The sequence below is a fragment of the Leishmania panamensis genome (assembly GCF_000755165.1).
Source record: "Leishmania panamensis strain MHOM/PA/94/PSC-1 chromosome 26 sequence".
In the NCBI taxonomy this organism is placed as follows: domain Eukaryota; phylum Euglenozoa; class Kinetoplastea; order Trypanosomatida; family Trypanosomatidae; genus Leishmania; species Leishmania panamensis.
Genome location: NC_025872.1, coordinates 376,544 through 390,330, shown reverse-complemented (window position 1 = coordinate 390,330; position 13,787 = coordinate 376,544). Strand labels below are relative to the sequence as shown.

The following is a 13,787-nucleotide window of genomic DNA, read 5'->3' as shown; positions in this document are numbered from 1 at the left end:
GGCACACCCGCCATCACACATGGGAAAAGCAGTCATGCCCACAGGTAACGGCATGATGTGCCGGGGCGCAGCTCTTTTCGTTTCGCCCTCCCCCTTCCGGCGGCGTTGCAGGTTCTTTTTCTTCCTCGTGCTCACGCTACTCGAGTCACGCTGGAGCGTACCAATCGCCCACAATCCACCTCCTCTCAACAGGCATACAGGATGTGCTGGTATGCGTAGCCGAGTACATGTGTGCAGGTGCAGCATCCATTCATGAGGGGCGACCTTTACACCGTTTCTGCTGGGTACGTATCCGTTGAGCATTGGGCAATACACAGGCGTGGAAGGGCACAGAGGAGCCCCACTGAGTCCCTTCGCCCCTCCCCCTCCTCCTCTCGCTTCTCTCTATCTAATGTACATGTGAAACAAGACAGGAAGGGGGGGGGGTATGCTGCACCATGGTGCTCATGCGTGTGCGTGCACGTCCGTAGGTGTGCTGCTTCCTCGCGGATTAGGACTCAGTCTATTCCTTGTACATCTGCCTCGAGTCTGAGACTTGGCTGTGGATGAGGGAGAGTGAGTGGGGGCAGGGAATGGCGGCCAGAGCTGACCATGGCCGCTGACCCTGATTGCGGTGCCTCGAGCTGCATTGCCCAGCACAGACAGAGGAGAACGGAATGACAAAGTAAAGAACCGACCGTGTGGGGGCTGCGTCATCGTCGACGGAGGGGAGGGGGCTGGTGGCTGCGGTGATTGCCAAATCACAGCATGCTCTAACTCATCCAGGGAACAACAACAACAACAACAGCCCAAAAAAAAATCCCAAGAGGAAATGCGACGCCGGTTGTGCCGGGGCGTGTCTCCGTGAGTCGTACAGTTCGCGGCGGCCGCTAGTGCCACAGTCGCCGCCAGCGACGTCTCCACCAAAGACAACATCGTGACACACCTAGTCGGCGGAGGTGATATGATTCCATGGCTCCCCCCCTCCCCCCCGCTTCGTCCGTTTCCTCGTTTTCCTCATACCGCGTTGGGGACAAAAATGTCGCCGCTCTCGCCGTCGTCCTCGCCGCTGCCAGTTGCGCCTCCAACTGCGGCGATAGACACTGCCGCCTTGACACGCTGATTCGAGTTCAACCCACGCTGCTGCTGTGACGACGATGAATATGGAGTCTCTCTGGGCGGGTTGTTCTCTTGCTGGGTTACTATCATCCCGGCCTGTGCAGCAGTATTGCTATCATACGCTATTACTGTCGTCCTCGCCACAGCTGACTGCTCACCTGCGCCTCTGCCAACGTGGTTGTCGTCATCAGAGTCACCTTCACTTTCAGAGCTGGTCGAAGAGGAGTCGGGGTCGGAGGTTGACGGACGGCCGTCCCGGTGCCGAGGTGCTCTGGAGCTTCGAGTGGCGCTGTTCTGGCCATGGCTGCCCGCCGTGTCAGCCGCTGCCGACAACGCCGCCACCGTAGTGATGGCGTGTATATAGTCCGCGTGCGGCCCCTTGGTAGGGTCGGTGCGTTGATGGCGTGAGATGAGGCGACGGAAGTCTGCCAGTCGCTTCTTCTCCGCCGCAGATTTCTCCTGCTGAATCGCGGCCCGCTCCTTCTCTTCTCCGTCCTCGCCGCCGATGGCCCACGCCGTGACGAGTCGGCGCTCCTCGGCGAACACTGGGCGGTCATCCAAGTGAAGCAGCCTCTTGCACCGAGAAAGGACGCGCTTGCGGTAGCGCGGGAGCGACCGGACGAGGGGGTTGCCGGAGAGCTTGAGCGACTGCAGGCGGGGCAGCCGCTCGAGGATCAGCAGCAGTGCTTCACCGTCTGCGATGTGGTTGTGGCTGAGGTCCAGCACCGCCAGCGAGTGGTAGCAGAGCAACCCGAGGCACTCCTCGAAGCTCTCGATGCGGTTGCCAGCGAGGTTGAGACTACGCAGCGAGCTGCACGGGTTTCGGTACTCGGGTGCCAGCGGTAGCGGCTGCTTGAGAAGCGGCGATGAGACTCTGCCCTGGTGCCCCTCACCCCTTACTTCCTTCGCCTCCTCGCTCTCGGGCAGTGGACTGTGTTTACAGAAGACTGAGAAGACGTCTGCAACGTGACGGCAGCGCGCCATCTGCCCGGCCCGCTGCCGCTTCGCGTCGTCTGACGAGGTGACCACGGCCAGTTCCGCGGAGGGTGCAGTCTCGTTTGTGCTGTGAGGGCCATGTGGCAGCTGCTGACACGACTGTTCCTGCTCGCACTGCACACTTTGGGACGGCGAGTGACGTGCGCCGGAGACGATTGTCGACGTCGGTGCCACGCCGTCTACCACTTCGCTGGCATGGCGCCCGCGCACCGCGGCGTCGTAGTAGACACAGTGCGGCTCTACCGTGGTGAAGAAGTTGCCCGACAGGTTCACAGCGTCTAGTCTTTCAAACCGAGAGAGGTCCGGCATGAATCGAAAGAGGTTGTTGTGTAGGTACAGCTGGCGAACAGTTGGGTAGAGGGAGCTGAAGACGTCACGGTCGTTCGGCGGCACATCGGTTGCCAACGGAAGAGAAGGCTCTTTCTGAGCAACGCCATTTTGTGAGGGTGAGTCTGGATGGCTTATCGCCTCGGTGTTGGGGTCTACATGCTGCCCCGAACACTTGGACAGCACTGCCGCCGCTGCGGCCCGCTCGGCCTCGGCCACTTCCAGTTCCGCGGCAAACGGGTCCACGCGCACCGGCGGACGCACCTGCGTGTAGCCCTTGCCGCACGGCAGCACTGAGAACCCATTCCCCTCCAGCCAAAGCACTTTCACATCCGTGTAGGGTTCGAAGGCGGTGGAGGCAATGCTGTCGTAGCCACGATTGTGTAAGTACAGCTTCTCGTTACAGATGGGGTTGCGATAAAAGCCCTGCTTAATACACTCGCGGATGATGGCATCGGTGGTGAGCATGTTTGTCGTGCTGCTCGCGCCATCGAGCGGCGCTGCAAAGGACCCACTTGTGTCTGACACCGCTGTCGAGGTGACGCCATTTGTGCTGCTGATGCCTGTGGATGACATGCGGGCAGTAGCCGGGGAAGACGCGAAGGCAGGGGTACGGGTGAGGGGCCGAGTAACGCACGGGAGCGCGAGAGAGCGTGCAACGCAAACCTGTGGCGTGTGGCAGGCGTAAAAGTGTAATGGGTCTCTGCGGGTGTGCACTGCACTCGGGTGAGGAGAAAGCGGGTGGAGCGGGGAGGGGGAGGGGGAACTGCACAGTTGATCTCGATCACTGCAGAGCGTCGCACGCAGGTGGAACGGGCAGCAAATAAGGTGGGAAGGTGAGGCAGGAGGAAGCGAAGAGAGAGAGAGAGAGAGAGACCGGCGAGGGTTATTGGAGGGAAGTGGCAGGAGAAGGAATGGGGCTGTAACGTTCCCTTGCAGATCCGCAATGTTAAAGACGGAAGAGCCTCCTGTGAAGCCCCGCGTGAGGTGGCACTGTGAGGTAGAGGGAAGGAGCAGCTGATGAAGGCGCCAAAGGCAAGATGAGACCGGATGCACGCAAGGCCAAACGGAAAGCCAGTCAGACATGGTTGTAAGCATTTCTGAGTGTATGTGAATGTGCTTATGTGGGTGTGGGTGATATCGAGAGATCCGCAGAGTCATCGTCGCCGAGGGCGATTATGAAGGGGAGGGAGAAGGACTAGGAATACGCAGCGGCAACGGTAGGGGGTGGATGCCAGCTCGACACTACCCCCTTCATCTCGCTCAAAGCTTCTTGTGAGCGTCACTGTGCCGCAACGCCGAGAGGGCAGCGCATCAAGCGATTTGAGAGCTGTACCAGCACAGATGCATGTCTTGATCGTCCTCGACGCCAATGTGCACACGGAGATGCTGAATAACATCGAGCTGCTCTGCCGTCAGTAGCGCGCGTGCCGTGCTAGCCGAAGCCATGGATTCATCAGCGCTGCCGCCGCCACTGTTGCCCATTTCCTTCGCGACTGCTTTCACAGAGGCGAAGTAGTCGCGAGCGGCATCTAAGTTGGCGCGGAGGTGGTCCAGCCTGTGGCTCCGAACCAGCACGCAGTAGCCTTGTGCTAGGCCCCACATGAGTATCATGTCCACGACGGAGTAGGACTTGGCAGCCTCAGGCGATGCCCCTGGCACTGGTGCTGACGCATGATTGCCACCACTTTGGCTCGGAAAGCACTGTGCGTGCACCTTAAGCAGTCCCGGGTGCTGCAAGAGGCGTACGTCACCCTTGCCAAGGGGGGAGTACTGCTGCAACAGCATGCCATGACGCCTGCGACAGTACATGTCGACGTCGCGCTGAATGCACAGGGGGTGCAGTTCAATCTGATTAAGGATAGGCGGCAAACACAGCTCTGACGATGTAGAAGGCAGTGCTGGCGCAGAAGACGAGGATGGGCAGCCACCGCTGCTGCCACTGTAATGCCCGTGCACGACGTCTTCTTCCTTCCTTTCGCTCGTGCTTAGCACGCGCAGTTGCGCCGCTGCAGCGAGAGCCTCAGACTCAGTATGCTGGCCGTCGTCGCTGTCGTTGAAACAGTTCAGCTCCTTGAAGTGCCGCGGCAGAAAGTTCGACACGCCGCAGTAGCGCACTTTTCCCTGTTTCTGCAGCTCGTGCATGATGCGCCAGCACCGCGCGCGGGCCGCTTGATTGCCTGCTGCGTCTTGTGGTTTTAGTCCGCCGCACCCCGGCCAGTGCATGAGCACGCAGTCAATGTAGCCGATGCGGAGCTTTCGAATGCTGTCGAGGACTCCCTGTCGCACCGCTTCGTCAGCCCCCATGCTCTTCATTGCTATCTTCACCACAACGAAGAGGTCTGCTCGCGGCACGCCACTGCTGGCAATGCCTTCGCCAACGAGCTCCTCGTTGCGGTACGCCGCCGCGGTGTCGATGAGACGGTAGCCTATTTGGAGAGAGGCCCGCACGGCGTTCACGCAGGCGTCTCCGCGAAGTTCATAAGTGCCGATCCCGATTGGAGGCACCCCAAACGACAGGGATGGAAGGCCACTAGCAGCAGCAGCAGCAGCAGGCGTTGCGCCCACTGTGCACTGCATGTGTGCACTAGTATACCTGTGCGCGTGAAGTAGGAAGAGAGGGAGTGGCACAGACTATGAAGGCAGTCAATGGGAGGAGGGAGGAGAGGTGGGAAGGTCTTGAGAGAAGGCTTCGAGGCCGAAGACAAGTGTGCCGCTCTTCTACCTGTCATCCGACATTGCACACCTCCATCCATAAGCAAGGCCGAGCACTTCTGTTGTGCGCGCATCAAGTAGACAGCTTGGTGGTTTGGGGGAAGAGAGCGAGGGGAGATACGAAGCAGCCGCGCTGACGCGGCGGTGCCGTTCCCCCTTTGCTCATGCCTCGCGTGCTTCTCGCACTTTACTCTCACAGCTCTGTCGGTGTTCCTCGTTGTGAGGAAACGCTTAGCTGGTGGGTTTTCTTTCGTTGCTAGTTTTAGCCGTTGTTTTTGCGTCTGTCTGTTATGCCACGTACGTGAAGAGCTGCGGATGTGCGCGCACTGGACGTCGGTAAGACGTGCAGTCCGATGCACACGTAAGAGCGGCATAAGAAGCAGCCAAGAGGGGAGAGAGCGAGAGAGACAAATGAGTCAGTTAATGAATGCTGAGCTGGGGACCTCTTTTCCGAGATCGGTGCCCCAGCGAGCGCGTTCCACTTCGTCTCACTTCACCCCTCTCTGTCACACGCACACCTACTCCCCTCCCCCCGCCGTACCTCCCTTGCGCTCCGCGATTTTGTGAAGTGTACGACGACAGAGGCACTGAGGAGAAAGAAGGCGCACTACTGCGTGTCCTTCTCGCGCTGCTGCTGCTGCTGATACGCGCGCATCGAGCTCATTAGTTGGTTCATGGTTGCTTGATTCGCACCCTTGTACGGCTGGCCGTAAAGAATGAAGGTGTCTGCCAGCGCCTCCAACGCATCCCGCCGGCGTGCGGCCTCGGCCGCCGGCAGCTTCGGGTCGTATAGAAGCGCGAGAGCGACGGTGCTCGCTGTCGCCTCCAGCTCTTCTACAGACGTGTACCACGCCAGATCTACCATGGCCTCAGAGTCCTTGAAGGTACGGCTACGCACCGCGGAAAGATGCCTGAACTTCTGCCGCTGCACCTGCCAGCGGTGTGGACCGACTGTCTTTAAGTAGAACTGCGCGCGAGCCGCCATGAGGTTCGGGAGAGAGACGCTTTTCGAGCAGCCCGCAGCTACATCGCTGAGGAGCGACGGTGACGCGCCTCTGTTCGACGCTCCAGTCTCGCCGCTGCTGCTGAGTCGCGTCCTCTCCATGTCGTGGTACGCAATGGCTCGCTTGTACTCATGGCCAATTGTGTGCAGCACCTCTTTTGCAAGTCCGGTGCTGAGTATCTTGCGCAACTGAGTGGCAAGCGCGCCATCCTTCCACGGGCCCCCGCAGTTACCGCTACTCTTCGTCGCATCCGCCGCCTTCCTGCCGGCCGCCGCTGTTTCTGATGCTGTCGCTGCTGCGTCGTAGTGCACTAGGTAATTCTTCAGCAGCTCATCCCTGCACTGCTCATACATGCGCTGGCGCAGTACCGCGAGTTCTTCGCTGGTGTAGTCGAGACCGTCAATCACGCGCTGCGAGAAGGCGCTGATGAACACGTCCCCAGCCACGCGGTGTACCTCTTCGCCACCGAAAAGGGCACGGACGGCCTCGCGCTTCTTAGAGCCGGTGTCGTCGACGCCCTTTGCGCCGCCGAGGTCAAACTTCCTCCGCTTCTGCTGGTTTGACAAGACGCGGTAGGCCTTCGTAACGCGGTCAAACTGCTGGCCAGCATCTGGGCTCGGGTTGCGGTCTGGGTGGATGTGAAGCACCTTCTGATTGTAGGCCGCCTTGATCTGCCGCTGTGTGGCATCTGTCGGCACGCCAAGCAGGCCGTAGTAGTCGTCATCGGCGACCCCGCCTACGCCGCTCATCTTGTCTTTGCCGCTATACTTGGCGTTGCTCTTGATCTTGTCCTTGTCGCGACGGGAAGCACGCTTCATGGCACGCTCGCGCAACACTGACGGGTCGTCGTAGAGCTGTAGGAGCGGATGGCGGGCATTCGGCATCCCTTGTGGTGCCTCGAAGCAGCAGCTGAGCCCGTTCCACATCCACGCGCGCGCGCTTGGCGCAGAAATCGACGCCGACGCGGCAACACCCGCCATGGGTCGCCGGTTCACGCAGTAGTACAGGGGCGCCGCCACGCAGCTGTAGTAGGAGCTGAGGGTCACCTGCTGCACCGCCGCGTACTGAGCGCAGGCGAGGAAGAGGCCTCCCCACACCAGACCGTAGCACGGTGCTGTGCACAGCGCACTCACGCTGCTGCCCAGTCGCATACGCTCTAGGGTAATGGCAAGGAAGACAAGCGGCGAGACAACAAACCCAACAACCGTGTTGAGAACGCCGCCGCCAATGCCGCGCAGCATGGAGCGACTCGGACATGTGGCGAGGACGATGCGGCTCTCCTCGGCGTCCTCTCGACGGCACCGCCGGATCCACTCCATCTCTGCCGCCGTGACGAGCGCAAAGTGTGAAGAGGATGTCGATGTCGAACTCGCGTGTTTCTTAACGAGCATGCGCTGCAGCCAACTTACTGCCGAGGAGGAGGACGAGGCAGCAGTGGTTGAAGCAGGCTCCGTGTCGCCCGCCATGACTGCCACCACCGCCGAAGCGACAGTGGTGGAGGGGCAGCGCGCTGCCACAGCGATGATGTTCTGCAGCACAAAGCGCCTCATGGTGAGGCGTGACATGGTTTCTCGTAACAGCACTATGCAAAATAGTCTAGTGGAAAGCATCAGCAAGGTAAAGAGGCGTTGTCGATATGAGGTGGTCAAGATAGATGCAGTTGTGGTGGTTCGGGAGACAGTGGGTGGAGAGTGAGTAGGGAAGAAGGCGATGATGAAGACCATGGAGCGGAGAGAGACCTGGTGTGCGCGCCTGTGCCGGTGCAGTGGCGGCAGTGACTCTTCATGGGATGCATCCGACGAGAGAGAGAGGAGGGAGGGAGATGCACATCGTGTCGCTAGTACGTGCGTTTCTCCGCGGGGCACCCTGCGCGAGTTTTGCCTTGTTGCGGAGGCGCGTACTGATCATAACCGTCATCCCCCCTTTCGCCGCTACCACCTCTCTCCTCTTGTTCCCACTGCTGTTTCTCCCTGCCCAGCCGACATTGACTCGGAGGTGGTCTAACGACATGACAGACTTCAAGCGCGCATAGTCGCTCAGTGGTGAGACATCCGCATAAAGAGGCAGAGAGTGCGAGAAATGCATCACAGTGGGTGGGCATTGTCCGGCGTCCACGCTTGATTTCCATGGAGGGGTAGTGAGCCCATTGCTTCTCCTCTCACTGTTCTTCTTGTCGTTGTTTCGATGCGTCTTTGGTGATCTAAGCGCCCGTGTCAGTGGTGAGAACGAAAGAGAGCGCGCGTTGGGCGTGGATAAAACACCTTCACCAGCAATGCACATGCCTGTAGACACATACATGATATCCGAGACAGCTGACAGTCGCTGGTAGAGAGCGGGGAAGCGTCGTGGACGGCGGCAATGCAAGGGCGAAGGAAGAGAGGGAACAGAGGGAACAGAGGAGGAAGACAGATCAAGTAACAGCGGGAGACAATATGCAAGGGAAAAAACGTCGGGCATTCCTTCTATGAGCTGAAGACCAGCAGCGGCACGCAGACACGCTACATGTGGAACGCCTGTAGTACGTTTTCCTTGCCCTGCCAAATTTGCAGATCCAGCGCGCACTGCACGGCGTCCGTGAGCTCGCGGTGGAAGCTGTTAAGGTTCATGGGGCGGAACCGCAGTAGATCACGCTCCACGTCCTGCAGCGCGGTCGCCGCCGCATCGGCATGTGTGTGTCGCGCAAGATGATCTAATAACGAGCTAGGTGACGACGAGCGGCCACCGCTGGTGCTGCGGTGGCCGTTGGATGGCTTGGCGCCACCGCGCCGCCGTCCCCGCTGATGCGCTGCAGCGACTGTCGCCTTTGCTTCAGCGAAGAAGTCCTGCAGAGTGCTCTCCGCGACGCTTGAGGCGCGGTAGATCGGGTAGCGCCGCTGGATCAACGCCTGCATGTCCTGCGGCTGCACCTGCTGCTGCTGCTGCTTCTTCTGTAGCTGCTGTATATCGAACTCGGTGAGGTAGCGCCCCCTCCCACCGTCGCCGTTGGCCAAGTCCGCCAGCGGATCCGATGGGCGCAGCGCAGCCTCGAAGAAGCTGGGTCGCCGTTGCACCCCCATTATGGAGCCGCGCGGCGACGCACACGTCGCACCGAATGATGTCTCCCCGGCGGGTGGGTGTGGTGAGACCGACGTCTGGAACGCGGTGAAGGAGGCAGAATCCTGCTGCAGGCGCGCCCGATCGGCAGTGGATGCTCCACCTACTGCGGCGGCCTCCCTCACCGCTTGCATACCCGCTGGGTCATTCACGCTGTACCCACGGAGAGAGAAGATGCGGTACCGCAGCGCCTCCAGCTCCATCATGTCCGGTACCGATCCGCTCAGCTCCGACGCGTTGCCGCTCAGAAGAAAAGCCACGACAAGGTCCCCATAGTCATCTACGACCGGCATGTTATGCTCATTCACCATGACTGGGCGGTGCTGACGCATGGCGGCGGCGGCACGGCGAGCCCGATCGAGCAAGGCAGCTTTCCACTGGTCCGCCTCTATCTTCACCCCCCCACACAGCTTGGTACTGCCACAAAGGAGTTTGAATAGCGGATTCGATGGGCCGGCGGCGATGCGCTCGAGCTCCTCCATTTTCTGCATTGTCTGCTTCCGCAGTAGTGCCTTGCTGTTGTCCCTGTCGGCGCTGCGCCGCGGAAGCGGCGGCAACACGTGCACTGTCTCGGCCTTGCCGAAGGAGTAGACGTGCGATTTTTGTGCCACGACAGCGCGCAGGACCACACACAGCTCCTGCTCCCCTTTGAGGAAGCGGGTGGCGCCGGGGCCGTAAGCGCTTGCCGGCTTTGCACCGCTTGCAGGCGCAGCCTCGGCCCCTCTGCCACGAGTGGCGGTCGACCCGTTCGCTCTGAAGTGCGTCGGTGACGGTGGCATCACCTTGGTGGGCTGCAGGGCGGAAAGTAATGACTCGGTGCAGCCTGAGGGTGAGTGTGGTGGTGGCAAAGGTGTGTTTACCCCTCGCGCCACAGCCGACACGCCGCCCTCCTGAGTTGCCTGCTGCAGGTCTTCCAGCGCAACGATGAAGGAGCTGCGTCGAAGGCCCGGCGTGACTGTCGCTGTGGTGGCTGCAGTCGAGGACACCTCGCCGGATGCGCTGCTTGTCGGTGTACCTAATGGAGGCGTAGTGCACACGCGCGGAACGTGTCGGATGGCGGCGCTGGCGCGCTCCGAGCCATGCCGCGGCGGCTTTGGTGGCGACTTGGATGGTCTTTGGCGGCGCTGGCGGCCAGAGGTGGGGTCAGCGTAGACGCGGAGCACGTTGTCGTTCCCGCTTAGGTTTTCATCGGCGTTGGTGCCCTGGCCACCTATCCGGCGAGCAAAGCCATGCGGCACCGACCGATTGCGCGATGCATTGCGCGGTAACCGGGCGCCATTTTCAGAGCGCCACATCTTACCACCACCCGTGCCAGGCAAGCACAGTACCTCATCAGGGGTGCCATCCACCACCACCGAGAGCTCAGCGCTGTGCAGCGGCGGCCCAGCCAGACTTGTGAAGCTCGCACGAGAAAAGAGCCGATGCGGTGAAACAGTGTGTGCGGTGGAAGGGGCAGTATTGAAGCTCTGGGAAGTCAGAGAGCTGGCACGCCGCACCGACGTCGCGGACAACGTCTTCATCAGCCGGGCCTCAATGACGCTCAGTCGCTGTTGCGGCTGGGTTGGAGACGCGTCTGTGTAGTTGTGCGCGCGGCTTGCCTGCGTCGCCCCTTCCTTGGCGAAGGTGCCACCCGTGAAGTCGTGGGCAGTGTTGCCGGACTGGCTGCGTGAGCGGTTACGAAGCAATGTGCCTGGATTGCTGCTTGGGTGCCTCGCCGTCAGTGGCTGCGAGCGCGCCCTTTCTCGTGCGTAGGTCGGCGTCACAGCCTCAATGAGCGACGTGCGAGCAGCTGGAGCTTCTCTGTGAGCGACTGTCGAGCCCGCCGTGCCCTCTCGCGCAGAGCGATACTGCGAGGGCATCAGCTGCTGTTCCTGCGTCGCCTGCTCATCGCCCTCCTCACCGGAGGGGTTGTGGAAGACAAGCTCGATGCAGTTTTCCTTGTCCACAATGGGGCTGTACTCGGTGAGCGGGCCAACTCGCAGCAGGCTCGGCAGCGCTCCGAGCGCGCGCATGTACAGGATCGCTGACAGCAGTATCTTGGCCGGATAGGACAGCTTGCAGAACACCACACTCGGCGGCGAAGCTTCTTGCAGCATAGAGGTCAGCGCACCAGGGCGGGCGGTGAAAAGCGCACTGCCGCGCGTGATGCCGTGCATAGCGTTCATCGCCGAGAGGTATGCGCGGCGGCGAGCGGTAACGTCGACTGTGTCCTCGGCGAGGTGCTCACAAGCAAGGAGAGAGAGCGGATCGCGGAGAATGACGGCTTGCGCAGCTAGAGGCTTCAGTGTGGTGCCACTATTGACTGCTGCCCCTGTAGCGAGGGCATCCATGTTGACGCCGTCCCTTTGCTCTACCGTTGCTCCAGCAGCGATACCCGTGGTGGCGTAGTGGGTATGACGAGGCGTCATGAGGTCATCCACACCAGTGTCAACGGCAGCCCCCGCGTTCAAGGCTGCTGGGACAAGATCGTTCTCCGCGTACTCGGGACACAGGACGCACTGAAACGGCGCGTGGTAGTCAATACAGTCCGACATCCGCGGCATCCCGTCGCCGCCAGCAGCACCATCAACAGTGTCAGGCGCGGCGGCCGTCAAGTCATTAGCCGGTGACGCCGAGTGGTTTACACCAGCTCCGCCAGTGGGCCGCGCACTAGCAGCCATGGCTGCCGCCTGCTGCGCTTCCTGGGCAGATGCGGACTTGTGCACCGTCCACGTAGGCACGGACTGAGTCGGGTCAGGCAACAGCACGTTTGCCGGAGGCCTCCACCAGCCCACGGGTGGGCTGTCACCCCTTACCCGTTGCAGCTGCAGCCCTATTGCCATTGCGGCAGTGAAGTCAGCGGCCGTGGTGGGGCCAGTCGAGGTGGTGGCGGAGTCGAAGAGGCTCATATGAGACCGGCTTGCGGGGAGGAGTGCGGTGCTACTTTCGCCGCCGTCAGCCGCCATCGTCGCCCGGGCACTCTGGTGGTCGTGGTGCGATGCGGCGATGAGGTCGCCCAGCAAGCGCATATCCCCCGCCGCTGCCACCTCCTCTTTCCTCAGTCCCCGCGCAGAGAGGGGCTGTGCAGAGAATGGCGCGCCGAAAATGGTGGCGGCAGTGGAGACATTCATCCTCGTTTCCGCAGCGCTCGCTGCGGGTATGTCGTCGGCTCCCGCCACTGCTGGGACGGCTGGGGGTGGGGGTGGCGGCGCTGCACCAGCCGCAGTTGCACCTGCGAGGGTGGCGGGGTAAAGGGTGTCGGCTCCTGATGGAAGAGGAGAAACCTCTGAGGTGGATATGCCAGCAACAGGCGCCGCTGTGCACTTGTGCGGCATCTGGAACGCCTTGAGGTGAGTGTACGTGGGGCTCTCCTCGCCATTCTGCATTCTCTCCGGGGCGGCAAGGACGAGCGTGTCGTTTGGCAAGCGCCTATCCACCTCGTTAGTGCGCCTCGCGCTCACATTGGAGGGCGGCTCTTGAAGGCGCATGCACATCACATCGTGCAGCTGTAATGGACCCAGATGTTTGCTGTCGCGACCCCCGGCGGTGTTAGCGTGTAGATGATATGCGGCCTGACCCACCGTGGGGTCATCGCTAATTTTTAGCTGGGTGGCTGCTGCCAGCTGCTCAATGACGCTCCCGCGTCGCCCCGGCAGTCTCGTTTGGCCTGTGCGGACCATGGCGCAGACGTCGGAAGCAGTGACGGCTTTGGCAGGCGCGGCTTTGGTCACTGCCACCGATGCGGTCGGTTTGCCTCTCACACTTCTTTGCAGCCGCCGCACGGTGTTCGCTTCGACAGATATGGAGAGGCCCCCTTGCACTCCTGTGGCCTTGTCAGCAGCAAGGGGAGGAGAGGTGCGTCTCCGCTGCGGTGCTCCTCTGCCAGAGTAGAGGGGATGCCGGCAGACGTGAATTGCGTAGCTGCCACCTACGGCGGTGGAGAAGGTAGAGTTTGTGCGACCTGCGGATGGCTTGCCTGCACCCTGTGCGCCGTCCCCGTTGGGGCTGCGCCGTCGCGGTGTGGTCATGGTGGGAGAGAGGAGGCGGTGCCGCTGCTTTAGCGACGTGAGCGTCACGCCGACAGCGGACTCGCCGAGCAATGGCACCGCAGGGGAAGGCGACGTCGCTGTTGGCACGTTTGGTTCCTGCAGGGCTAGCAGCGCTGCTTCAGTGCTGCGCCGCGCGCTCTTCGCGCCCTCTCCAGAACGATTCGGGCTGCTGCCGCGCCTCGGTGTCACCAGTGGCTTCCCGCAACTTGTGGAGACAGGGTAGAGCGCTGCCCCTGAAAGCGGTGTAGTGCTCTCGAAGAGCCCGCTGCCACCTCCGCCGTGCTGGGAAGGCAAATTGAGAGGATGGTTGTGGCTACCTTCTTGCTGGCGCGTTTGGTACCGTCTCGTGGCACCGACGCCCTCCGCTGATGGTGAACCAGATGGGTTGAGGGCAGTCGTGGCGGCACTGGACTCCAGAATGGATGCGATGTGGGCCCTGACATCGTTGATGTAGAGTGTCCCCATCCCTGCGGATGCTGGTAAAGATGATGTAAAAGGGTTTAAGGAGTGTATGGGGAGAAGGAGC

The 13,787-nt window shown here is 61.3% G+C and overlaps 4 protein-coding genes across 4 annotated transcripts; all 4 read right to left on the bottom strand.

Moving 5' to 3' along the window:
- Positions 1 to 996: 996 nt before the first annotated feature.
- LPMP_261200 (hypothetical protein) lies at positions 997 to 2,997 on the bottom strand (the record flags this gene model as incomplete). Its single annotated transcript, XM_010701638.1, has 1 exon — positions 997 to 2,997. One exon carries the CDS (start codon positions 2,995 to 2,997, stop codon positions 997 to 999), a length of 2,001 nt encoding a protein of 666 aa, XP_010699940.1.
- Positions 2,998 to 3,735: 738 nt separating this feature from the next.
- LPMP_261190 (aldo/keto reductase, putative) lies at positions 3,736 to 5,001 on the bottom strand (the record flags this gene model as incomplete). The annotated part of the gene is made up of 1 exon (XM_010701637.1): positions 3,736 to 5,001. The coding sequence occupies one exon, from the start codon at positions 4,999 to 5,001 to the stop codon at positions 3,736 to 3,738; it is 1,266 nt and encodes a 421-aa protein (XP_010699939.1).
- Positions 5,002 to 5,743: 742 nt separating this feature from the next.
- On the bottom strand, positions 5,744 to 7,750 carry LPMP_261180 (hypothetical protein; the record flags this gene model as incomplete). The annotated part of the gene is made up of 1 exon (XM_010701636.1): positions 5,744 to 7,750. The coding sequence occupies one exon, from the start codon at positions 7,748 to 7,750 to the stop codon at positions 5,744 to 5,746; it is 2,007 nt and encodes a 668-aa protein (XP_010699938.1).
- An 888-nt stretch (positions 7,751 to 8,638) lies between these two features.
- On the bottom strand, positions 8,639 to 13,726 carry LPMP_261170 (hypothetical protein; the record flags this gene model as incomplete). Its single annotated transcript, XM_010701635.1, has 1 exon — positions 8,639 to 13,726. The coding sequence occupies one exon, from the start codon at positions 13,724 to 13,726 to the stop codon at positions 8,639 to 8,641; it is 5,088 nt and encodes a 1,695-aa protein (XP_010699937.1).
- Positions 13,727 to 13,787: the final 61 nt, after the last annotated feature.